Source organism: Dermacentor andersoni, chromosome 4, assembly GCF_023375885.2.
Source record: "Dermacentor andersoni chromosome 4, qqDerAnde1_hic_scaffold, whole genome shotgun sequence".
NCBI lineage: Eukaryota > Metazoa > Arthropoda > Arachnida > Ixodida > Ixodidae > Dermacentor > Dermacentor andersoni.
In genome coordinates this window covers 35,990,672-36,018,213 of record NC_092817.1, presented here as the reverse complement: position 1 = coordinate 36,018,213, position 27,542 = coordinate 35,990,672, and the positions used below count along the sequence as shown (strand labels likewise).

At 46.8% G+C, this 27,542-nt stretch overlaps 1 protein-coding gene across 6 annotated transcripts in view; it reads left to right on the top strand.

Annotated features, from left to right (window-relative positions):
* The window catches only part of LOC126536912 (inverted formin-2-like), a 72,417-nt gene that overhangs the window by 7,209 nt on the left and 37,666 nt on the right, over positions 1-27,542 (top strand). For all 6 annotated transcript variants that reach the window (XM_050183972.3, XM_050183968.3, XM_050183967.3 and 3 more), the window contains exons 2-4: positions 5,070-5,345; positions 7,616-7,788; positions 20,068-20,147. In XM_050183972.3, the coding sequence (XP_050039929.1) occupies positions 5,070-5,345; positions 7,616-7,788; positions 20,068-20,147 (529 nt within the window). The remainder of the gene's footprint in view (positions 1-5,069; positions 5,346-7,615; positions 7,789-20,067; positions 20,148-27,542) is intronic.

The following is a 27,542-nucleotide window of genomic DNA, read 5'->3' as shown; positions in this document are numbered from 1 at the left end:
ACATGTACTTGTTCGCATTCACTTCAGTTTCGTGTCCTCGTTTTCTGGCTATTGCACGGTCTAATGAATTACATGGGCAAATGGAAAAATAAAATAAGAAAGCGGAATGTGCAAATGACCACAAGCGCGTGCGAGGCCACACGAAAGAGAAAATTCATGCATAGCGCTGAGTTAGACATAAAGTACTGGCAGCAACGACATACGTATATATCGCATTGAATAGGGGCACATGTACAGCTCATTGTTTACGCTATAGTACCCTTGAAAACAAGTTGCATTGCAGTAACTCCAACTCCTGCTGTTTTGCGCGTGCGCTCAAAAAGGCTTCAAAGGCAGCAGCAGCAGCTGCGTCACTTGAACGAGGCGCGGATGTTTTGGACCCGTCTCTGGCATCCGGAAATCCTTCAGTGGTACGCAATCCCGAGGAGAACGCCCCACCAATTTCCTCTCGCACGGGTCTGCGCGGACACACATTTATACACGACGCGACCGTAATTCCACCACGATGTCGAGTTGCATCCGCTTGCTTACAGCGCAGCTCACGCGCGTACCACCGCTTACCTGTTTGTATACGAAAGTGGGGGAAATCGCGACCGTGGTGAATGTTAGGACAGTGCTGAACCCATCTCCGCTGGCAGCTAAGAACAACGTTTCGCCACGGGTAAGGTGATTTGATCGGTGCGCGCGTTGGTTACTGGAAGGTAACGGAAACTAAGGTTCTAAGGAAATGTAGGTGTATGAGCAGGCACGCGATGACGTATGCCTTCCTTTCACGAACTATAGGGTCTGTACTTGGGCTATAGTTCTTGTATTGCGACATCGAAAAAGCGCCAAGGGGAAGTAACTATGATGAAATAAGGGACAAATACAAGCGTTTGTGTTTGTGTCTGACGTTCTGTGTTTTAAGGAAAGCCAGACCTGAGCCACGTACGTACGTTTTCTTGCGAGTCCATTCAGACGCCCCGAGTGCCCTGTAAAGAAAAAAAATAAGCGGTATGTTCAAGTGGTAAGCAGGCGACAACGCCGAATATGCGAGAAAAAAAAAAAGCCTCTGATTCCCGGACGGCGCCAATTATTGCGTGTTATAAACCTTCAGCTTCGGTTAGTAGCTTAGCCGACGTGCGTACATATCTCTCTCCGTGACCAAAGTAGGGCACGCCTACCATTCTTCGTTTACTTTTGTTCGTTGTTTCGCGCGGACAAAGCCTTCAGTGCAAAAGCCCGTTGACAAGGCACTCAACAATGCCCCGAAACCAAGTGCGTACAATAGACAGCTCGTCTTGCTGGACAAGCAATGAGTGTGCACGCCGTCCCGTTTCCGTCCCTTTCCTTTGCTCATTCGTTGCCATGCATGTACTGCGGAATTAATGAGCAGCCAAGAGAAGGTGAGAGCGCATTTCCGCTGCGTTAACGTATGTGAAGTGATGAAATACCCGCTTGTTGATCGGAAAGCAAAACTGTGTTGCTCGCTGCTGTCACCAAATGGCTGTGAAGAAATGGGAAAGTTGACAACTAAATAGGCTTATTGGCTATCATAAAGTTATAACTAACACAGGTCGCAGCTCAAAAAAAGATGCACAGAAAAATAAATGAACGAATAAGCAAGCATTTAGACAATGCTTTAGAAAAATGGTGACGAAATCACCGTTCATTCTCATCACCGTTAAATTTATACCGACCAGTAGAGTATATACTTCGGGCCTAGGGATACAGCGGGGAAGTGAACGAGGCAGATAGTTATTATTAGAGTTCAGAACTAGAAAGGAAGCAGCAGCAATCGCCTTTGCAGCATTAAGGCGTAACACTGCAACACAGGCACGCACACGCTCACGCTCGCAGGCCCACATTAAGGGTTTCCTACCAGTATCTGACTCAAAAAACAAATATTCCGCAGAAGCGAAACTCAACGGCGCCGAGGTACGCCGTTTAGTCCTATGACCAGCAGCAGCACGAATCACTCGAAGTGACCAAACGGGCCAGATAAGATTTCTAGGATTCTTGGAGATAGCTTGATATGTATAGCACAAAATCAGTTCTGTCCCCTTGCGGAGGCCTATCTTGAGAACGTGTGTGTTTTGCACGCCACACAAACACGGGATCGCGCATTCCCACACACTCGAGTATGTGGACACTTGTTGCACAATTGGACTAACCCTCGCCGATAGAGAACCGCACGATCCTTTGGAAAACTTCCATAAAGTATCGAGAAAAAAATACCCATGTTGTATTTTCATGCTTTAAGTGAGAAGGCGTGAACGAATGAAATGCCCTAACGGAAAGTGGAACATTCTCAATTTCTCACCAATGCTCGCAGATTGCCATTGCGTACTGTCCGATTTGATTTAGGTCAGGTTAGCCAGGGCGTTATTCGCAACCGTGCCACCGCCGTGGTTAAAGAGTGACGCTGGTTAATCCTTCCAGGGGTATAGGGCCAGATTATGTGTGTCGCCGTCAGACCTGACCCGAACAATGAAGACACTTCTACAGCTTAGCAAACTCGGGCTGTAAGTAGCAAACATTGAATCCTATGGAGGGAAGAGGCGTTAAACGATAGCACATTCAATCAGGCACCCTAACCATAACTGTTCAGGTCCGTCCGCAGATGTATATAGATAAACTTTATTAAAAGAATAATCAGAAAAACCGCTAATGGTCGGGGCCCCTGGTCCAGGGATACGCTGACTCTGAGTGAGTGAGTGAAGAAACTTTTATTGCAGGTCCGGCGAGGACGCGAACTCGTCGCGCACCTGGCTAGTCCCACGTCGGGACCGGCAGGTCTAGCCCACCGGCCCGGTCGCGGGCACGCCGGACAGCCAGGATTTGCTTTTCTTGAGCGGGGCTACGCAGAAGCGAGTCCCACTCCTCCTTGATGAACTTGGCGTATGTCGACCCGCACTCCCACAGCATGTGCGCTAGAGTGGAGGTCTGCCCGCAGGAGGGGCAGGCGTCGTCGCGATACACGTCCGGGTTAGCCTCGTGAAGAACGGACAGACACGGATACGTACTGGTCTGCAGAAGCCTAAGCGAAACGGCTTGCGCCCTATTCAGCTTGAGGTGAGGGGGTGGAAAGACCCTTCTAGACATGTAGAAGAATTTAATAATCTCGTTGTGAGTAGCGGGAGCGTCCCTGTGGCCGTAGGGAGGAGGGGAGTCGGTGCTTTTTGCAGAGGAAGCGCGGTCGGTGAGTTCACGCGCAGCCTCGTGAGCAGACTCATTGAGGTTCGGGGGAGCACCCTCGACCGACCCTACGTGAGCTGGAAACCAGCTTACGCTGACTCTTGCCATCTTCTCGGCTCTTTTTAACAGCTTCAGCTGGCCGTCGAGGGCCGAGCTGGACAGCAGTGCCTCCCATTGCTGTCTCGTGGTGTTCGTGTCTGGGTGTTCTGTGTTGTGTAGTGTGCACTCCCACGTAATGTGGTATAGGGTTGGTGTGGCCCCACACCACGGGCACTCGTCCCTGTAGGCTGTCGGGTGTATCCGATGTAATATGTGTAGGTTCGTGTAAGTGCCTGTCTGGAGGCTACGCCAGGCAGCGGCATCCTCTTTAGATTTTGATGGAGGGATGCTTTCTTGGGTGTTTGTGTGCGAGTGTGTTCTTGCTATATACCAAGAAGGGTTAAGTGGGATGGTGACTGTACAATATATATATATATATCCCACAAACAAGACGGAGGAACAGCTGCCACCATACCTGAATTTCCATAGCACATCGCACGTGTTGTGCGTAAGTTGTGGGTTCGGCTTCCACCGGTGGCACGTTGTCTTTTCGCCCGCTTTCGTTTCCTTCTTTTTTCTTAAGAACATGAAACTTATCGCAAATTCAACCCTAATCGATACTGAATTCTACATCATATTCTACAAAGGTATCTGCAACTAAACGTTACTCTGTTTTCCTCAACTTTTCCATGTACAGTAGGGAACAAAAAATGTTTTTTTCATTCTGGGCTCTGAGCTACGCCGCTCAGAATGTTACTGGTGCGTTATGTCAGGCCGCTAGCCTAGGGCAATACTCTCTTGGATGTGCACTGCCATGTTACATTATTTGCAGACCACCCACTCACCGTGTACTCAAATTGCGTATCCCAAGAATGTATCACAAGGAAACCGTATGCGCAACAAGTATGTCAAAGCACAAGTGTGCGCTGATGAGATAAGCTTTAATGATAGGTGGAGAGGTTAGCCGAGCGATAGCGTTGGCATGCTACTACATGTTTAATATATAACAAGAGGTCGAAAGAAGAGGGAAAATAAACAAATAATAAAAGCACACTCATCACTCTCGCACAGAAGCTAGAAAAAATAAAGCAGAGCCGTGAACACCATGAAATCAACGGAGTGTGAAGCGCAGTTTGTGGCACCATAGACAAACAAAATGCTGTCCATCTCTGACCCTTTGGCTACACCACCGAGACGGATAAAATTTTGTTGATGTAGGGTGCATTAAAGCTCCACTTTCCACTTTGTTCATCTACATTTCGTGTTCGCAGGTAATTTTCCTCCTAATGACTCGTCAAGCACAATGCTGCTTAGCTTCCATTATCTGGTGAGATACGGCAGCAGTTATGACAGGACTCTCTGGCAAGAAAATTTTAAAAGATTGAATGAATGAATGAATGAATGAATGAATGAATTTAAGGTCTTGAAGCAACACAAGGGGTACGAGAAACGTAGTAGCGTGGTGCCCCAGGTTAATTTTGACCTGCCAAGAGTCCTTTAACGTAAGCCCAAACGTAAGTCCCATGCCCGACCGTTTTTGCATCCCGTTCCTTTCTGCATGCAGTCGTCGCGACTGGGCACCGAACCTTTAACTTCGGGCTCAGCAACATAGCGTCACAGCCGCTGAGCCACTGCAGAAGGTGCTGTTAAGTGGACATATAGGCAACGACCACGGCTCATCATGGGGCTGCGCATGAAGAAATGGCTTCGGGGTGGAACCCAGCTGGCCATAATTTCTTGTGATCTTTGTTCTAGCTTTCTCGTTTCTTGTGTTTCAAGTTTTGTCGCGTCCGAGGAGTGAAATCGCCGACTGAGCGCGTAAAAGTCATCTTCCCCTCTTCTCCCTGTTGCAGCTTTGGCCAGCCCGAACCGCGTGGTGCGCAAGCAGGTGCTCGAGCTCCTGTCGGCCGTGTGCGTGTACGCGCCGGGAGGCCAGGCTCTGGCGCTGGACGCGCTCGACCACCTGCGCGCCTCCACGGGCAGGCAGCACCGGTTCAGCGTGCTCGTCGACGAGCTGTCGCACCCCGAGGTACTGCCTTACGCCGCCACTGTGCTCGCCTTCATCAACTGCGTACTCATCAGCACCGACGAGTTTCGCGAGCGGCTTCGCCTGCGCAACCAGCTTCTCGGTGAGTACGCGCTCTCGACAGCAAAGGGTTATCTCCGACTGACCACTCTCTTCGACACTACGATCTCACTCTGACGTAACGCGCACCAGTGTAGCCGCAACCGTTGTAGCTCACTCCGAACAGGTTTCGTCAATGGTAAGCAAGTATAGTATTCTACGGTATACGCGAAAAGAACGCCGTGTGGTTGCGCCTGCAGAGAACCGGTTACGAGATGGCCGAGCAAGCGCACTGGCCGCGTGCCCGTTCAGTGTATTGCGCTGGTGCGACATTTCTTACTTGCTATGACTCCCCATTATGGGGTCGAGCGACTGCGTCGTGCCCACCAAGAGAGAGAAAGAGACTGAGAGAGAGATTATGGTAAAATTCTGAGAGGTCAGCCTGAATCAACGTTCTGACGAGCTTCTCAAAATTAGGGAATCGAGATGGGAATGAAAAGAGAGGGAGAGGTGTTAGTGATGTGGCCGTAGATGACGATGAGTGAAGAAATGCGAAGACTCTTCAAATTCTCAAATCTTGACTACTCTTATGCAAGAATTTGATTAGAGATGTTACAACATCACGCAGAGAATAATCTGACCAAGGTCCCAACAGGACCTCTTCAGACGAAGGTTCACTAGTATACTTGAACAAATGTTGTACCAGTGGTTGACTTTGAGCAGCATATGGCGGGAAAATGCACAAGACGTGTTCAATTGTCTCGAGTACCTCGCACTCCGGACTGTCTGCACGGTCAATAAGGTGTAGGTATCGCTGAGTGAATGCCACACCTAGCCGTAATCAGTGAAGCAAGCTAGCATAACTTTTGATCTTGGGCGGTAATTTGACAGAGATTCTTCGTATTTTTTTTCTCTCTGTCAAAATATTCATTCATTCATTCATTCATAATTTCATTCATAATTTCATATGTATGAGTAATCCGTAAAGGCGTCGATGACAGTGAGCCGGCAGCGCCCAGTTGTTCTAGTGGTTTCGTACAATAGTGTGTACACTAGCGCATTAGTGTCCTGTCGAGAAAATGGGATGGACATTTGCGCGACATTGCTGTGGGCCAAAGAGTTTCCGCAGTGATATACTGGCAAAACTACTACTTCAGTGACGCGTTCCGCGATACTAAAGCCGTACAATGCAAAAGCACCTGTAAGTATTGATTTTCAGAGCGTCCTAAGAGATATCATCACTAACGCAGTTCCCGGCGACGCAGACTATAGAAGATTCACTTGAACTTTGCTTACCTCTAGCTTACGTATACAAGCGATTCTGCTTTCTATTGCACCACAGTATACGGAGTACAGCCATCCTTGTTCACTGTAGGCGTACTCAGAAATACGTTGCTGAAAAACGCAAGCCTGAGGTGCTAGCGAAGAAAAATAAAAGCTAATCGCTTTTTATAGGCGCCACGTTCTGGTACCACGTCGGCGCAATTTCTTTCCAATTCTTTCTGATCACGACGTTACCTGCTTATCTTTTATATTATCACTTCAGCCTATGGGTCACTTTCGGCTATTCTGTACCCTGTTACTGGAAGACAGACAGGCAGGCACTGCTCGGCATATAGCTTCGCATATCCACGCAAGCTGTCGTACTTAGCGTCAGCGCATGCCGCGCGGAATTGCCTGTCACATGTTGGTGATATGAAAGCATATACTGGCCGTAACGCGTCCCTTTCGAAACTCTGGTTTGCCTGTGCATCTGTGTTTTGGCTTCCCAATCCAGTTTTTGCAGCGCCACTTCGTATTTTTTTTCTTTCATTTATGACATGGCGTCACATGCCGGCCAAAGCCGCGCATGCCGTGGTTCTGCGAACACTGACGCACATCGAGTGTCTCTGTTTACAAGCTGTGCTCGAGATAGCGCACTTCTGGAATGCTGTGTGCGCGGCGCTCGAAGGCCTCGTGAGGCCCCTCGCTTGAGCCATGGCGTCGCCCGCTTCTGTCACAGCCGACGAACTGGACGCGCCATATGTCTTTCTATCCGAGCCGCGGCAGCACGTCTAATAGCAAAAGAAAGAAGAAAGAAGCTAAAGGACGGAAAAACGTATAGCACTCATCCCAGGGACCATGCGCATCCGCGACCAAGCGCATACGTTTAAGCATTCTGTGTTACGTACCCAGCCTGTAGCAGCCAGGTGCTGTGGCGTAAAGGCTTTTCGAAAACGCGATGCGATTGTTTCGTTTATAGGAAGGCTATATACGACTGTTGGGTGAAAAGCGTTGCGGAAACGTGATGCGACTATCGCAGCCAGTCTATGGGCCCCCCTTTTTCGCGCTCAGGGCTGGGCTTCCTGGAGCTGGTGGAACCACTGCGTCGTTCCGGCGACGACGAGTTGTTCATCCAGTGTCACGTGTTCGAGACGACCCGCGAGGCGGATGACGAGCACGCGCTAAGCCTAGGACTCACGGCCTCGGGAAACCACTACGAGGCCTTCGCTGCCGTCATGAACAAGGTGAGATCATGTTCTTTCTGAGAGTTCTCTTGTGGGAGTGCGACAAGTTTGTTATGTTGCTGAGGGGCGTGGTAAATCATGATGACAATTTGGCTGAGTTGTTTACTTTGGACGATCGGTACAACCGATCACAGAGATGAAAGGGATGCAGGGTGAAGCGAGAAAGGAGAGAAGGGTAAGGGGGGCACATTGCGCTGTGTTTTTTTTCTTTTTCCTTCTGTGTTCGGTTGCATTCTTTTGATGGCTTGTAAGAAGGAGCGCTGAGTTGCGGGCACGTGACCATGTTCCTGCATATTTCTTTATTTTTTTGAGTGAGAGAATGTTTTGCTTCTGCAGGCGAGGCTAACCTTGTAACTTCCATATATCTGATGTGGCTAGTTGATTGACCGAGTCGCTTATAAGAGTTATGGTAAAAACAAATCTGCGTCTCCCAGAAACGGAAACAAAAAGTGTCTCGGTGCGTTAATGGGCACAGTAAGTTGTTTGAATGGCCTGTGATTTCATTCTGTGCCATGTTTGATTTCGCACACTTTCGTTTGAGCGCACTTTCGGCCATTTTTTTCCCGTGGATCGACTTATCTAGTCACGTGACAGTATTGTAGACGCTGTGATTGTGTAGGAGGTTTAGACTGTAAGCAGTGCCCAAAGGCAAGAAGACGACTAGTGAAAAATCCACAAGACGGACGCTGTCTATCAACTGAAAGTTTGCACCCCTTCCCCCCTCCTCCCCTAAAAAAGGAACGTGCTAATATTAATTTGGCCGCAAGTCAACAAAAGACCTTAAGGTAACATGAACAATAACAACAACACCAACAAAAAACTATGAACCATCAATGAACACCATTTCTCGTCGTGACAGCATTATCGAAGCAAGACTGTAAATTCCACTTGACGGACATCGCTCGCTTCTTGTGTTCTTCCTTACGGTACCTCGAGTGGCCGCTTTTGAACGCTCTAGGGCGCTTTGTTTACATTCGGTTGGTCGAAAGCGAACGTTTGGAACATATTCACCTTGTTCATTCAGATAGCCGTGCTACAGCTCAGAGCGCTCTGCTGCGCTCCCACCTTTGAGCTGGGAGCGCCACCTAAATGCTACGGAATCTCAATCACGTGGCTACTCCCATTGCTCTGGGAGGAGCCGAACGTTCGGCTGATGCGGGCTTTCTTTGGCTTCAACCTCTAGAGGGCGTCGCGTCACTGTGAACCGAGTTAGAGCACGGTAGACACAAGTCTAATGCACCGTTAGTCGTCCAAGTGCGTTTGCGCGTCGCTGACATTGCGTCACTTCCGACATACCCGCGTCATCATCTTTCTGTGAGATTTTTGTCTCTTTAGTACATCTACCACAGCCCCAGACCTCTACGAGCCAGTGGGTTGCAAAGCTGCAGCGGGCATATTGAACTTGGACCCGCTTCCGACTCCGCGAAAGCATCCGCCTAAAAGCAGGCAGACAAGGTATACATGGATGTCCTCAAAGCAACGGGTGCGTCACTCTCATAAGGGCAGCTTCGAAAATCGAGAGCTCGATATCAAGGAAAGAGAGATGGACAAACAAAATACGTACCATTCCTGTGCAAAGCCAATCCCAGCACCTGTCGCTCGTGGACAAGCGGAGCAGCTGGACGTCTGACGCTGCGCATGTTTTCCGACAACTCGAAAAAAAAAAGCCTCTGTCAAGTCGTTCAGTGCCGCAGCTGAAGTATTCTCATGCATCAATCGCACGTCAATGAGGTACCCGCACGCCCAGGGAGAAGCGCGACGGAAGGTTACATCGCGAGGACAACGTCGAGGACTGCAACAGCACGGATTGACTGGGAACGAAATACCAGGATGGGGAGCGATCAATAGGGATAGGACTTAACGAGACTTCGTAAACGGCCTCGAGTTTGCGTGCTAGTGCGTCGCACTTATGTGTTTGTATTTGCGTGTGAGTTCTGTCATATTTTCTTTCCCTGTTTGTTCCGTTCCTCATCATAAATTAAGCCTGGAGTAACATTCCAAACTTGTACCTAGGCTAACTTCTTTAGTTATTGAACTGCCTCTCTCAAGCCTATAAAAGCGAGCCGTAAGCGACGCGTGGGGTTACGGGCGTGTATGGAAAGCCAAGTAAAAACGTGAGGAGGGCGAAAAGCCGACGCAGGGGAGAAGTGGGCCGTGTTGTCATGTGACTGTATCGTAGCATGTGCATCCTGCAGTAGCACGTGTGTGTAACACGAAAAAAACCGCTTCTTCCGAGCATGTGCGCGATGACGTAATCCATTGAGCATACATCCTCAATCCTTCAGACCCATGTGGTTTGGAAGGTCGGCGGTTACACACATGTCGTGTCCGCTGACGCCCACCGGAGGAAGTGTTCTTCAAACATAATTACAGTCTGCAACTGGTTACCTGGCATGGGCCGAACGATGCCGGTACAGAAAATCAGCTAGCATTACCATACGTGCATAACCATTAGGCCCGCGCCACCCATGTGGAACTCCTCTAGCACCAAATGACAAAGCTTCTGTATAGTTATTTGTTTTGTTAGTAAGCTTGTCGAGAAAAGGGACTGTATATTAACGAAGGATGAATGGACATGACTCGCACACCTTCGATCATTTCGTACAACAGTAACGTAGTTACGTGGAACTCAATTTCGATTCGAAAAGTAACGTGATTTTGTGTGTAGTTATGCTATTCAAAACGACAGCGGGAAGTCTATTACGTCAAAATGTAGTCACCATAAAAGGGTTCAAAACATTGCCACAGAACACGCGAAACACTCCTGACTGGCGCTGAGCGAACATATTGAACGATTGTCTCGTCCGTTGTTCGCGATTCTTAGAAGGGTCCCTCACCTGATTTAAGCACTGCAAACAGATAAGCGCTCTGCGTCGATCAAGCGGTGAAGGTTACACATATTTACGCCAAAAAGGCAACTGGAAATTCATATGAACGCTCGGCGCCCGTAGCTCCCGGCAAAGCATTTCCCCAAGCTAGTATAAAAATCGTCCACCCATACACCTTAAAACATTTACGCCATTTGAGGCTTATTTTGCCACCTGAACAATAATCGTAATCTAGGTCGAGTGCATTGCTTTGACAGTCTGCGCTCCTAATTTTCATGTCAAGAACGCTGTGTCATGCTGATACGCGTGTGCCATTCGCGACCTGAAAGTTCCGCTTGCACCGCGTTATAGGAAGAAAAGGCACGCAAGAGAATGAGACAGAGACGAAAAGAAAGACGGGAAGCTTAGACAGAGTTGAAAAGAAAGGCGGTAAATCTAACCCCCAGCTGAAAAAAAAAAAATGCGGCAAAGTTCATCTTACGATGGCTGTCAACGTTAATTCGGTTAGTATTGAACCAAAACACGACGTATGTGACCTGTTTCCGGCTTCCGCATTCGCTTCCGCCGCATGCAACCAGCGAAAGCATAGCCTTTGAAATCTGCATTTTTATCCTGAGGGCGTCATCACTGGCGTGTGTATTTAGACACCACGCGTTGCCACTCCCGAAACACGTCATGTATAAGCCGTGTGCGGCAGCCGGGCTCCTCTATGGAGCTTCCCTCTGGACACGCTGCGCCATCTAGCGCCGCCGCCGCGAAGTTCGCGTGAAGTCGCCCTCCTTTTGCGTGGCCTCCGAGATTTCACCGGTGGAGATCCGGTGCGCATGAACCATGTACTGCAACCAGGCTCCTCTCTCGCGCTTCTCGCTGAACACGCTCCACCATCGAGGGCTGCGTCTGCGAAGTCAGCGTGTGGTCTCCGAAATGCGTGGCGCACCGGTGTGAGCAAGCGCCGATAACTATTCCCTCGCGGCCAGCGCGCATTCAAGGCGCAGCGCTAAAGCATCGAGCTGTTGTGCTTGAGACACACGTGCGAGATGGCTTCGATTCCGCCCGGATAAATATTTAAGCATTTGTTGCGCTCCTACAGATGGTTTGAAAGAGGCTAAATACAAACTCATCCTACACTGCAAAGTGGGTAAAGGCCAACAACAATGCTAATCGCGTCAAAATTCGCAAAGCCGTAAGCAGAGCGTGGGGATGTGGGTGTGTATGGAGAACGAAGTAAAAACCCTAACAGGGCTTACTCTGCAGTGAAGGGTGGGGGATGGTGCCGTAGAAAAATAAGGAACTAGAGAGAGAGAAACAGCATATGTATACACCATCTCTGCCGTTCACAGCGCAGGATAACTGTTCGCACTTGTCAGTGCTAAAGTCGTTTGTACAGGTTTGTTGTCCATAGGAGTCGCAACAATGCATTAGTAGCTCATTGCTTCTAGCTGCGTCATGCGAGTGTCACCTACAGTGTACAATATATAGCCAGCAGAAGTGCAAACAACCTGCGGAATCGGATGAAGTCGTGGAGCTCGCAGAACTTCATCTGGAAACGCGCCTCGTTGCAAAAAAATAAATGAGACGAAATAATTAAGAAATATACCGTGACGTAAACGTTGCGTGGGCCCTCAGTTTCGATTTTTTAGAAGGGAGGATAGAAATTATAGCTTCTGGGCATTGGTCGAGGCAATGAGAGAAAGCCTCTGCATCGGGAAGGGTATAGCTAGGCTCCTGCAATAGGGCCTCGCAACATTTCATTTGCTTCTATATTGACTACTACTGGACCTTTCATGATATTTGCTTATGCGGTAGAACGCTTACTGAACAGCGATTCACAGCTTTTGGTGCAGACCCGCGGTGGTTGCTTTATAATGTCGATGGTGTTGGGCTGCTAAACACAAGGTCGTGGGATCGAATACCAACCGCGGTGGCCGCATTTGGATGAGGGCGAAATGCGAAAACACCCGTGTACTTAGATTTATGTGCACGTTAAAGAATCTCAGGTGGTCCAAATTTCCGGAGTTCCTCAATACGGCATGCCTCATAACCAGATCGTGGCTTTGGCACGTAAAACCAGTATTAAAAAAAACATATGGTGCAAGTTTCTTTGCAGAACTTTAATAACTCAACACGCGCGTGCTCAGCTTTCGCGTGCTGACAGTGTGTCAATGTATAAAGGATAGCACGTGCGAAGTCTTCGGAGAAGAGAAAAGTAAATTTGGCTTTTTCTGGCACAACAGCTGTTGCATCTATGTAGGGCCGATCTTTGGCGGAACATTTAATTATATTTTTTTCCCCGTTTGCGAATTGAAGTGGCCGTGACACACGGTGCCAGGTTGAGAACAAAACGATACGGAAAACGGCAGAGATGGGGACGATCTGATTGACGTGCAGCGGTAATGGGGATCGTAAACAGCGGATTGTCACAAGAGCAGTTTAGCTCGACAAAGAGAGAAGCGCCCGAAAAGTAGTCTGCTTTATGTTGGTCCGATGTGAATTAGACGCGCCATTCGATGCTCGAAAGAAGAGAGAAAAAACTGTGCACGATGTTCGCACACGTCGTTTGTCCGCTACGCGCAATGGAATGCATCCTATACGCGATATCGTCATTCGCTGCAGATTAAAAATGCTTTGGCTGTCGTATCGCTGAACTGGCGCCTCACTCCTATTTTTCTCCCTGCTGTCTAGCTGCTAGTATAGAGGCTAAATTATGTCCGATGTCGCTGGAAAGTTGCTTTGATGAACATGGTGCCCTGAAAAAGATGGCTCTGATCTTTCAGTTCATTGGAACACTCGTCGCTGCTCACGCCTCTGATTTAAGTTCAGAGTTCTAGAGTTTAGGTTTAAGTTTAGAGTTTACATCATGTCGAGCATACAAGCATATGCTGGATAGCAGCGCAAATATTCCCGTCTAGAGTCGAGGTACCTAATGATAGTAAAGTTCGAAAAGTTCAACGTAATCCAAGAAGGCGGGGCGGTGTTTCTGAAGTGGCTTTTTTTGCGTCATCGTCGTAGTTTTAAACTTTCCTAATGATTTCGCTGGTTGATTAGCGAAAAATCGAGAGAGTGCGTTTGAAAGAATTCATTAACAGAGTGCGTCTAAATCTTTTGTCTGATATATGTCTGCAGCATTGCTTTGTAATGTTGCAAAGTGGTGGTAAAACAGCTCAATTTCTATTGCCAATATACAGGGTGTCTTTTTTAGACAACACCGATGTTTTGTAAGAAAGCCTATGACCGTGAGACACATGTCGTATAGGAGCTGTAGGGCGAGGCGGAAATACTTTGCTGCTGCTTAAGTTGCTCTGAAAAAAACCTAGTTAACAAAGATTTGTTACTTAACTCTTTTATTAGTGACTTAGGGGCAGTTGTTTAAATGGAGAATTGTGAAGGCAGCCACATTTTGATGCACCCACAGTTTTAATGATATCAAAATCTCTCATAAGGGGAAGCTTTAGCTCGGGTGCCCCTATCTAAATACATGTAAAAGGAAAATTCGTTTTTCTCTGCAACCACTGCACCAAATTTGACGAGGTTTGTTGCATTAAAAAGAAAAACTTAAAATGTAGTGACTATTGGTTTCGAATTTTCAATTTATGTTGTGAATTTCTTATGAAAAATGGTGAAAATCTAAAATTTTCAAAAACGAAACAATCAAGCTTACAACTCTGTAACTTATCAACAAAAATGATAATACATTTCTGTGTAATGCATCTAATAGTACATCCAAAGCGAACAAAATTGATATGTTACACATGAATCTCAAAAACTTTTATAACATGGAAATACAGCTTTTGCAGAACCCTTATAAACAACGTAACAAATTCACGTAAGATGCAAAATGACAAATCAAAGTTTTCCGCTTTCAATGATCTAATGGATGCCGTTCACAGAACCGCGATATCTGTTTCTTATGCAGAGCTATGAATTCTTAAACTTCGTGCTTCTATTCTCTCAAATTTCCGAATTTTTGAAAATTATTGTAACAAAGTCACGCTCTAAATCGAAATTCTGCTTCCAATAGTCACTAGAATTTAACTTTCTCTCTCAAATGCAACAAATTTCAATAAAATTGGTCCAGGGGTTATCTCAGAAAAACGTTTTTGCGTTTTACATGTACTTGAATAGGCCGCGCCGGAGTTGGGCCCGAGCTAAAGCTTGCTCTTAATTCGAGATATTTATCACTGAGTTGTCGACAGTAAATCCGCGACATGTCGAAACCGAGCGCGGCGGGAGCGCAGGAAAGTCGGCCCCTCTGTCATATCAGACCGAAATGCCCCGTGACGACAACTGCGAGGAAGTTTGAAACCGAACGTCTCGCCCAGTCGCGGCAGCTACTGATACGGCACGCTTTGCCTGGCAAGCATGTGCCGATGTGTCGGACCACCGATTTGCCGCGACATGCTATCGTTCAGACTTCGCCCCACACGTCTCTACGGGGCGTTACCGTGCAACGCGCAGCGGTATTGCCTCGTTTTGGCCTCCAACCTCCAAAAAAATGGGTATGATATATGTGACGCCCTACAAGTTTTCCATATAAACAACTGCCCTAAAGTTAATAATAAAAAATCAACACATTTTTGTTCATTAGTCTTTTTAGGGTAACTTAAGCAGGGGCAAATCATTTCCACCTCGCCGTAGAGCTCGTATGCGAAGACGGCACGAAGGTGTCTTACGGTCATAGTTATTTAATAAAAAATCTGCATTGTCTAAAAAAGAAAGAACACTATTTGTTTATACTAGTAATACATTGATTCATTGACAGAAAGTGCTCTTAGCTGCTCCATTAACTTAAGTTACGAGGAATCTGGAAGCATATGTAGCAAACTTTTACCATCTTAGTTAGTACGATGAACCTTTATTTTACGTGACTGTAAAATGTTGCTTTGCAAATGGTGAACGCGTGAACGCCTATCAGCAAGGACTGGGCTGCGATCAACGACGTGCGAGTAATTGGTTGCTTGTGCCATGTGGCTTTGACCGCGCGCACGAAAGCTGCTCAATTGCTTCTGCAGCGGAGGTCAGGAGGAGAGGCTCTTAATTAAAAACTTGAGGTACCTGCCTGGCTGAACGTCAAGCCTGCTATATCGCGTGAACGCGATGATAAGTGCAATGATATGCGCGGGAAATACACGACACTAAAGACGCACACAACACAAGATACAGAATTTAAGTATCTCGTCGAGACCAGTGTGTCGCAGAAAATTTGGAGGTGCCTTCATATCGTGGGACGCACAAGAGCCACTATAGCCCGTGTCGAGGCACGTGTTCTGATTCAAGGTGTGAACCCTGAGGTACATTTAATGCGGTGATTAGGACGGACGTTTCAAGTGCAAAGAAGCTGCAGTTGCTGATTAAGTATGCTATGTCCTCTCGTACATTGTACGCAAAGTACAGTGGCAGTCCTACAAGCCTAGAGCACAAGGTGCGCCAGGTATTAGATGCGCTACAACTATGGCCGCCAAGAACTAATGAGAACGCCAGTAAAACTGCACCAATTTCTGGTTTCACTGCGGTGCCACGGCAGCGCTACAGAAACGAATACAGAACGCGAGGAAATCGGGACGCGCGCTGACTCTCAACTTATATTATCAGAAGAAGCGAACATGTGCACGGACAAAAATATGTAAATAAAGCAGTGAAAAACCTTACGCGGGTATATTTAATCATGGTCAACAGCTTGACCCCGATCTCATGGGAGCCTTTCATATCAGAGGGTAAGGGGGTAATTTCTTCAGTCATTCACCTATCGCTCTTACCGACAAATAGCTTGACTTGCTAGTGCCCGTTGAGTACCGATATTTCAATAACTGCAGCGCGTAGTTGCATTCTTGATAACTTCATGATATTATGCGCTTTTCCGTTTTGTTTCTATATACGCTCGCTTCTTTTCAATAAACAAATAAGTTAGTCAGCACATGTCCCGTTTTTCTTACGCTTTGTCTTCGTTTGGGCAGCATTGCCATACCACCTCGAACATTCACCAAATGACCCACTTTTTTAATGAAGTTAATGCATAGAAAGGATAGTCTGAAACTAAACGGTTAAACCACGTTGACAATGCTAATTCTGCGGAGAAGTTCTGTTTTCGTGGGATATAAAAAAAGAAACCACATGCAACCGCAGACAATGCCGCTAGACGACTTCCTATTTCACCAAACGACCTTGACAGTTGCTTTACCAATATTATTTCTTTTATCTTCGCTGCCGTCGTCTTCAAACGAGGAGGCCATAATTCAGGATGTAGGAGAACAATGAGCTGTACAATAAAGCATTGACTGAGGCAGAACAGACCTACAATGACGGGGCATAAAACAAATTGTACACAGAAGCTTGCCATCTAAGGTTTGATCATACACAAGAATCCGAAGGCGCTGCTCAAGAAAAAAAAAAAAGAGCTGAAGTTCTTCGAATTGTTTGCGAAAAAGATTACTACATGCTATAGAACACATTTTCTGTGCGTAGTTCGTCCACATGTTTTGAAAAACTCATTATACTCTGCGAGTTGTCTGCTCACCTCAGCTGCTTTTCCTCGACAATCAAGCTTTTCCCACTTCTGCACTTTCTCCTCCATTTCTTTCAACCGGCCGGTTATGCTCGCTATGCTCAGTTCGGTCTGCACGTCAATAAATATATATGGAGATATCTGGAGAATGGGTATGTAGGTGGGTGGACGGGCTAACCGGCAGGTTGCCCGATTCTCTACCCTACACAGGGGAAGCGGAACAGGCTATAGAAAGACGCGAGAGAAAAATAGAAAGCTTCATCAACGCACGTGCGCTATCATGTAGACAAGCAGTGGGCATACATGACTACCCAGTGAAGACAGGTCCTCTTGTGGCTCCTGGCTGAGGCTTCCCTTGTCCCATCACTGCTACTTCCTTCGTCTTCGTCTTTTAGTGACCCCTTGTCCTGTTCAGATAAGTTTCTATGTGTTTAAGATCAACGGCGCTACGTAATCGTTCTCGACCACGCGACGTTTCTTTGACCTTCGCGCAGTTATCGCGACGCGATACAACACTCTTCGTTCTTTTGCGTTCCGGCAAAAGGTGGTTTCCCAAGTGGGCTTAAACAGTCAACATAGGGAAGAAAAAAACAAAACAAAATAAAACAATGAAAACGGGAACAAAACGACACGTTTTGCGCTTTTCTGTGACAAATCACAAGTCAATCGCTCAAGTCAATCCAATAATGTAAAATAAGTATAAAGTAAAAAGAAAGCATGCACACAGACACCAATACATGCTGACTGCTAAAACATTCACACAGTTTCGCTTTCATTATACCATGTTATTAGGGCTTTTAGAGTCTATGGCGCTCGCCACACAGAATGCGACTCCTTCTAGGTAAACGAACAAATGTACCGCTTCATAAGCGCGCACGAGCAATCTGCGAAGGGCCGACGAGCCAGCAATCGCATGCCTCCGCTGACAGACGAAACGCAGACCCCGCACGCATGGCTTCGTGGACGTCAAGGTCAGCGGCGTTCGTGTTTGCTCGAGAAGCGTGAGCAGAGCAGCTCCCCCGCCAATGCTGCATGTGGAACAGCGAAAAGTACGGGGAGCGCCGAGGGGGCATTTTGGTTCGGAGAAAGACATTTTCAGCAACCTGCATTGAAGCCCCCCTGCCTAGCTGAATTGACAACGTAAAAGAAAATTGCTTTAGTTCTTCGTCCTCGTCCGCTTGTGCGCCGGAGTCTTCAATTAACCCCACTAAGCCCAACATACAATTTTTCACACGCTAAATTTGATTCCTTGAAAATTGGGACTGAGCGCTGGGAACCGAAAGCAAAACCCATAGTAGCGTATTTGATGCGCTGGACAAATTTTTCAGTTTTGGGTTGTTCAGCAAACCAATTAATAATTAGTTACGTACTACACGAATAAGAGTTGCTCGATTATAATTTAGTTGTTTAAAAGTAGTTCGGATTCCCAACGTGCGCACTCTTCTTTTTTTACGTGTGTGAGCGTTGATGTGTTTCTATATTTTCACATCTTTCTTTTTCTTCATACAGACGCACACAAGCCTCCCATACAAAAGAAGGAAGGAACATCTGTAGTAGCGTACCAGACTTTTCTACGTCAGAGCATCTATCCACTTTACCTGATGTCTTTCTGTGTATGCCCACTTTGTTGCAACACATCACGGCTGGCGGTACAAACTGCACGACCAAGACGGAGATGTACAGCAAAATGCCGCCTGTCACAAATTAAAATGCATTATGCGGTTTCACGCAAACGATTGCATCTGCGGTATCTTGCAGTACAATAATGTGTTCTACGGGAAATCGGCCGAGTCATACAACAAGCTAATACGTTGTATTTGAGTGCCGGCGCATTGGTAACATGTTAGATACTGATGCATTCGGCTAAAGAAAGCAGGCGCTCATTGACCCGAAAAATATGTGGCATGCAGTGTCACTAAAGCGCACAGTCGATTCTGGGCCTCGCTGACGGCTTAAACTTCTTCAGCGCCGCAATAATGAAGTCTGCCATGTATGGCGTTCGAATTCCTTGCCGGTTAAATCAGATGCTCGACAATGGAGTCTCGTTTCCACGAACTCGACGCGAATGGGTCTAGTCAGAAGTCGAGCTGAGCCAGCCCCACTTGACTGCGCTTACATGCGTCTTATGAAGCGTGTTGGACGAGTTAACCCACATATTGCAGACGGATTGACTGCACTCATCTCGACGCTCGTGCGGCCCGACGCGCTGGCGTTTACTAGAACCGGACGACCGGTTTTCACTCCGGCAAGCCGACTCGGCCTCACTTTATCGGGTTCATGCAAACGTAGCTTGTGAGAGGTGGGCGGGATGGAAGTGAGATGTAGCTCATGCCAGCACACGGATTGTGATGATGATGGTGATGAGGATGATCCAAATTTATGGCACGCACCCACCAAGGGGGATAGGGCAAAAATCGCGCTGCAGGAGGACGCAGCATAAGAGAAATTTTGCAGCGACGCTGCATATGGCTAGGGTTCCGTGTATTTTGGCACTTGCCCCCATCGTGGGTAGGTGCCAGAATTTTGAAGAAAGAAGAAACAAGCACAGTTCAAAAGATTAAGTAAACGTTTCAGGACACATTTCTTGGCCAATCCCCCAGTGTGGGTATGAGCCATAGTATGATGCCATTATCATCATCAGCGCAACAAACAACCCTGGTAATATGGCCTATAGTGTCGAAGTCTCAAATGTGCGCGGCCCGCGAGGCGGCGCCACTGGCGGGGAAGAAAGGCGAAGCCGGGCCTTCCGCCGACAGCCCCTGAGCGCCGGCTTGTGTGGTCGGTGGCGGGGACGTCCCAAGTCGGCGGTTCCCGATGTGCGGCCGCCATGCACCCGGGTGATGCTGTGTCCCGGCCGTCGTCGCGCCGGGGCGTCCGCCACGGCGGGCGACCCGCCGCTGCCTCCGCGTCGCCGTACCTGTGCCAGACACGCATGCCCCGTCTTTCGTGCAGGTATATGGCAAGCCGCAGTCCATCGCTTTCCTCATGCTCCTGCGAAATCTCGAAAAGCTCGACCCCGAAGACACAGCTAGGTGAGTGACACGCCACGATCCACGCAGTGTCTCGGTGTGTTATGCCTGTGGGGTTTCGGGATGACAGATGAGCACGCTATACAGGCTAGTTCGGTGCACTCGATGCAGCGCATGTGAACGGACACGCACGTTGAAAGGGGGAGAGCATTTCCCCTCAGTGCTACTTGGATTAGGTTTTCTCATGCTGTCGCGGTAAGCGTGCTTGAAATCACTCACCATGTGGCACGCGCCTTCGACAGCATTGGGTTATTGGCCTTGTTTCTCCAGAGCGAAAATTGCAACGTAACGTGATTAGCCATTTGATGCCACTACGTTTTCGTTCCTGTGCTGTGTCTGCGCCGTAGTAACAGTAAACCTTTGGTTATCACAATGTAATACGTTGAACGTCGAGATGGGGAGGCAGGACATAACGCCGCGTGCCATTTTGACTGCAGTAGTAAAGCAGGAAGGGTTTGATGCTAAGACATCTTCCTCCTCCTTCAAAACACTGCAGAAGACAGGGATGCGTGAGAGCACGACGCGAATGCTTGTTTTCTGACCTATTCATGTCCTTTACGCAGTTTTACAGCGAAGCTATATATGGCTATGGTTCCGTATATTTTTGTTCTCCGTCAACAAAAACATCATGATCAATGGTTTATACCCCGTAAGCAAGCAAAAAATGTAATGGCTCATATCCTCGTAAGGCAGAGGCTAAAAGCACTCAGCAAAGTGAAGGGAACAGTGCTTGCATTTTTCGAATCACGCATTCAACATACAGAGCAGCATGCGTTTCAATAACGAACAAAAAGAAAGGCATCCGAACCCCATAATTGATGGTACGGCGCTCGTGATAGCAATGAGTAGCACGTAGCGCTCCCCGCATATGTTTCCCGGTAGAGACTGCTGTTGCGCAATCTGCCATAGCGATTGCAGCTTGCGACGTGGTGAGTGAGGTCCCTAGCCGTTCGTATATAAAATTGCCAGCTTTGCAACTGATTTCAATGTTGTAAGCAGCAACGCTATGGGCGGCGGCGTGCTGTCAAAATTACGATTACTCCCATTCACACCATTACTCTAACCTAACACTACTACCATTACTCTAAAGCCATAAAGCATTGGATACCATCCTCAGCAGTTGTAGCGCTGGTTTTCATCAGCTTCATTGGTCATCCACCTTCAGAGTGGAATGGCTCATGACTGTTTGGCATGAAACCTAACGAAGCAGTTAAACGCATTAAGAGGAAGTTTTAGCTCGGGAGCTCCTACTGTATATAGTAGATACACAGGAAAGAAAAAATCGTTTTTCTCACCAAACACTGCAGCAATGTTTATGTGATTTGTTGAATATTAAAGTAAAACCCAGTGACTGCAGGAAGCAATATTTTATTTATTTATGTTTGAAAAAAAATTGGTAAAAATTTGGAAATTCGCAAAAAGAACTCAAGTACGTAGTTTACAACCCTGTAACTCAGCAATAAAAATATCACAATTATGTAAACTGTACCTAATAATACATCTAAAGCGTACAAAATTTAGGTAGTTGCATCGCTCAAAAACATACCACTAAATTATGATTAGTACTTTCACAAAACCCACCTAAACACTATCAAATTCACGCAAGCTGTAAATCCATGCCATGTCGTTTGCCGCTTTACATGCTCTAACAAATGAAGTTTACAGAATGGCGATATATGTTTTTGGTGCAGAACAACGGATTTCCAAACTATTTGCTTCCTTTTCTTTTTTTGAAACTTGTCAATTTTCGGAAATTTTGTTAGAAGTTTCAAGTATTAGATCGAAATTCTGCTTGCTAGAAACACTAGAATGTGACGTCGTTTCCTTAGTGCAAGGAATTTCATTTGAATAGGTTCGGCAGTTGTCTCATAAAAGCATTTCTGGATTTTACATATGTTTGAATATGTAAACGGGAGTGCGCCTCGACCTAAAGCTTCCTTCTAAAGTGCTCGTTAGTCTTGTATAGAGGACATATTCCGTCGCCAACCTGAGACTGCAGTGTCGCCTCCCTTCTGCAATGCTCACGCTCCTTATCAACAAGGCTCGCTGATTACTTAGGCAAGCAATGCACGTCCGTAGAAATGCGCGCATGAAATGTATAGCAAGTGGAAACTAAATCCTTGCAAAGGGCAAGACTGTCGTCTTTTTGACGTCGCGTACACTGCTCAGAAGAGTGGCGCAGTTCTGTACATGATTTATACCCTTTAACCTTCTTAAACTGAATTATTTAGCATAAATTTACATCAGCATCCGCGTTGATTTACATTAATGACATCTGGCGAGTCGGTTGGCTCACGACACGACTACGTCAGCGTTAAATGCTCTTTTTGACAAGAGAATTGAAATAACCCTTTGCTAAATAGCTGCTTTCTTGTGGTACATGCAGAAAATTCCTATAGCACGAATGTCGGGCACCATGTTAGATATTCCGAAGTTGTGGAGAAACGAGTGCGGTGTAAAAATTAGTTATCGCCCTGCGAATGCCCCCACGGCGTTGCTCATATATAGATGAGCCTGAGCGGGGGGAACGTTTTGAATGGTGTAAGTGATGCTACCTGCTATAACTTGAAAACAGTACTTGCCCTAAATTGACACAGCTTTATTTGCTCTTCGGCTCCTATTCATTTACCTTGTGCGACAGCGACATGCATGTAGTCTACTCCCTAACTATTAGCCCAGCCCAGCAGACGCAATCTTCTCATTTATGCTCTTGATCCTAAGTGTTTATTTCATTGCTGCATTCGTTGCATCCTCATTGAACACACCTGCACTGTATACCGTCGACATAAACGGTTTTTATCCAGCTTTTTTTTAAAGAACATGTCTAATCAAGCAGGAAACGGATTAAGAATTTGTGCATAAGTGGACTGCGCACATATTCATAAACTATCATACGTTAAAGCAGCGATATCGAATTTCATGGGCTGTATTGTCGCAAGCTTGTTCGTTGCCTTCACAGCACATGAGCATCTTCGATTAACGTGTGCGCCACGGCAAGCAATTCGAGCTGCGAATTTTTTCTCCGACAACCGTGTTAGATCGCACTCTCCTCTTGTAAATCTCCGTTTCTCGTGAAGTCTTTGATGCTTATGATCCATTCCTCTATTTTTCGCGAAGTTCACTTGCCTTCCTTCAGTGCAGCAGCCTCGGCAGCATAGAAAGTAAAAAAAAAGAAAGATAGCCGCGCGCGCACTCACGTCTTTGTCTGTGTGTGTGTCTGTGTGTGTGTGTCTCTGTGTCTCTGTGTGTGTGTGTGTGTCTCTGTGTCTCTGTGTGTGTCTCTGTGTCTGTGTGTGTGTGTCTCTGTGTGTGTGTGTCTCTGTGTCTCTGTGTGTGTGTGTGTGTGTCTGTGTGTGTGTGTGTGTGTGTGTGTGTGTGTGTGTGTGTGTGTGTGTGTCCGCACGCACGCGCCACTGGCGGACATAGGATGGGAACCCTGGACATTTGCCTCCCACCTCACCCAAGACTAATCGGATTAACATTGATCACAGTTCTATTTCTATATGCTGGCTGCACGTACGGGGCTTGGTTCCCTCCTTATGAATAATTCGTATCCCCGACGCGTCGATACCGCCGATTCACGATGTAACGTTTTACCCGTCTCTGATGTCTCCCCTTGGCGCATTACTTGTGTCCACTTTCTGCGCATTACTTGTGTCCACGTTCATCTCCTTATTCGCTCTGTTTCCTCTTTTCATACTTTTACGTTTGCTTTGTTGATTGTTTGCTGCGCGAGTGGAGCGTTACTCGCCCATGCATAAGCAACTTGGAAGGACGAAAAGCTAACCCATCAGGAAGCTCAATAAGCACGTATACTGGGAAATGTAGCATGCGCGCCGTACTTCGAGACTATTACTTCAAGGTCGCCAGAAGCGCCAGGCGAATGGGGGTTTGTGGGGAGGAACGAGCTGTTGAGCGATTATCTTTTTTCCTTTTTTGTTGCTGGAATGTTCAGCTCACTGTGTGTAAGATCAGGCACCTGGTGAGTCTCCAGACTGGTTAGGTAAACGCCTGTCGAGGTCGGACGTAGGTTGGACTCGTACCTGGCGGCCGCCACACGCCATATTTGTCAGATAGAAGAAACACGGCTAATTATAGAACCCGAGGATATTGTGTGAGTAAGAAGGTAACGAGGCACGAGGATTCAGATTCAGATTCAGATTTATTGGTTCCAAAATAAAGAAGTAATTACATGACAAATATACAGACGAGGGTCCCAAAGTGAAAGAACTGTAGTGGGACCCTCGGTTAATAATAACAACATTGATGGCGATATAAATAGTCAGCAAATTAGCGTATTATAAACAACATCTACAGATTAAATACCTCATTAGACAAGTCATTTACAATCAAACACGAAAAAGCCCGTTATACAAGAAAGTCGGAAGAAAGCATGGATGAAATACAAGAAATGACATGTGATATAAAAGTCGAAGGTACACCGCCAGATCGTAGTTAAGTTATCGCAGGAAATGATGCTTAAGGTGATTTTTAAAAATTGCAAGAGAAGTACAGGATATTATGGTTGATGGTAATTCATTCCAAAGAGAAATTGCAGCGAAGGAAGATGTTTTTTTTTCCCGTAATTCGTATGAACCATGGGTAACAAGAAATTGTTGTTAGCCGCAAATCTGGTCATATTTTTATTCTGCAAAAGGTCAGTTGCAATAGGTGCCTTGAAAAGGCCTTGTAATAAATGATGCCCACTTCGGTAGATTGCGGTGGAAAGCATATGGCCGGGCTATAAAACAAAATAGGCTTTCATGTCACGGGCGGCAAGAAAGAGACGGCGTCTTCAAGATAACACGTTCCAGTGAACACTGCAGGAAAAATTTACGGTTGCTAGCCGGAATGAAACATTAGGCTGAACTCTGACAGGTGACAACTCTTCGAGGCTCTAAGAAAACTTTGAGCACCTGGAATACGCTTATTGTGGCACATCAGGATAGCACGTCTGTGAGCAGAAACTCGCGCGCAACGTTTAGACAAAAATGTATGTGCCATGAACTCGTCACTGGATGCAATTCCGCTACGTAGTGCTCGAGTTAACGAAGCGAAAATGAGTTAATGTGGGAACGATGTCTGTTGGCGACGTTTTTAGCGCCTGAACAGTGCATATTTTTGGGTAGACATTGTGCCTGTGGACTTTTTAGAGGAAAAATCTTTGGCACCAAGTTGTAGACGCCTGAACGTTGTGCGATGTTGGAAACAGGTTTAGAGTGCTTAAGAGAGTGCACAGTTAGCAGCAATACTCGTCTGAATACAAACAGCTTGCGCTTAGATAAGGCGGCAGAATTTTTACTTAAGCTGACATGTAAGTAATGAAATGAACGTCGCAAATATAAGCGCGAGGACAAAGGGTGCACTAGACCGAGAATTGAAAGCGTACAAAAATACTAAAAATTCAATGCACCTATAGTTCAAAATGAGCAAGAACGCACAACTTATTTCGTCTGTATTCAGCTGAACAAAAATGCGACGGTTTAGGTATATAACACATAACAATAAAACAATGCAGAGAAACTTACAAGTGGCCAGAGAAAATCTTACGTGGAGTTATCATTAGGCTATGTATGCACATAGGATTCAAATTCTGTGAGGCCGAACCAATTTCGCTCTTTGTTTTACTTTAGTGAGTACTCAAGTCAGTAAAAATTCTGGGCTTTTACGTGCCTAGACCAATATCTGATTATGAGGCACGCCGTAATGACGGGGCACCGGATAAATTTTGATCACCTGGGATTCCTTAAGGTGCACCCCAATCTAAACACGCGAACTTTCTTGCGTTTCGCGTTCCAGTGAAGTGAAGCCAAGATTGAACTTCCAACCTCGATCTCAGCAGCTCAACGCCACAGCTACTGGGTATAGAGTAGTGGGTGCCGAATGCAGTGGTGGGTGCCGAATGCAGTGGTGGGTGCCGAATGCAGCGGTGGGTGCCGAATGCAGCGGTGGGTGCCGAATGCAGCGGTGGGTGCCGAATGCAGCGGTGGGTGCCGAATGCAGCGGTGGGTGCCGAATGCAGCGGTGGGTGCCGAATGCAGCGGTGGGTGCCGAATGCAGCGGTGGGTGCCGAATGCAGCGGTGGGTGCCGAATGCAGCGGTGGGTGCCGAATACAGCGGTGGGTGCCGAATACAGCGGTGGGTGCCGAATGCAGCGGTGGGGGCTGAATCCAGAATGCAGGCCACTTCGTAGTGGTATGTTGAGATTCGCGCCAGTTTTGAGGCACGCGTTTCCAAACTGGCGTGAGTGCGCAGGCCGTCGGCGTATGATTTTCTCACAGTGAATTCCGCATACGCACCGCAGGAGACAATTGTATAGAATACCAATACATTTAATCGGAAATGTCGGGCTAGAAGCTACCAGCTAGTGTGACGATTCCTTTTAAACGAACATGTCTTAGAACACTCCAGTGCCGTGATTACAATACGTGTGCTAAAATTAATCTTCTCATATTGCATAAGTCATATAATGCTCATGCATCGAATGGTAAGATGTCAAACAAGTAACCTCTTTGTCGCCATTGCACTGTTTGCTAAGACGCGTGCAGTGGTCGTCACTTAAACATCTCGCGTACTGCAATACTCGCTATATGTATAGTAGCTAGTCGGCTTGTTTATCTCGTCTGGACTACTTCCGTTTGTTCTGTGCCTCACTCAGTGTACGAGAAGCCGCTTAAGCAAACACGAGAAAACCGGTGTGCACGTTTATACACGGACTACCGAGCTGAGTTGCCGCGTGCATTTCCCTGCTTTTTCCAGCGCGTGCGGCAATCATCTCGAGGACAGCGCTAGCTATTCCAGTCGCACGGACAAGGGCTGTCCAGTACGCAGGTCTTAGCTAGATTGCTGGAGATGTGGTATTACGAACGTTTGCTGGGGCATTTATTATTTATATAGCTGTGCAGTTGCGCCAGGTATACCCTCGATTGCCTAGGTATTATAGAAGGTTTAAGAAAACAAATTAATAACTGCGAGGAACGTTGCGATAAAGGCAAAGTACAATACTGTGAGTACAGGCATAACAGCGAATAAAAGAAATACAGCAATAAATGTATCAAAAAGAATCACGCTGTAAGAGACCCACAACTTTTAACGCATAACACACTGTACAAATGTGCCCTGTAAGGCCCAAACGCGGTTCCACATCAAAGAAAAGTGTAACAAAATGTTGTCATGAATTTCTGGCCATGGGGAGTACACTTGTTGAAAAACGTGCAACGTTTTTCAGTTACGACTTATTTGCTGTACTAATTAATTACGTGGTAATTGGTTCGTTAAGCTATCCACAGCGAGAACTTCATTCCAGCACATCAAAAACGCAACTGCCGGCTTTGCATTAGGTTTCGCACGCTTCGATCAGACTTTTGGGGCGTCAGACTCAGCGTAGCAAATATGATA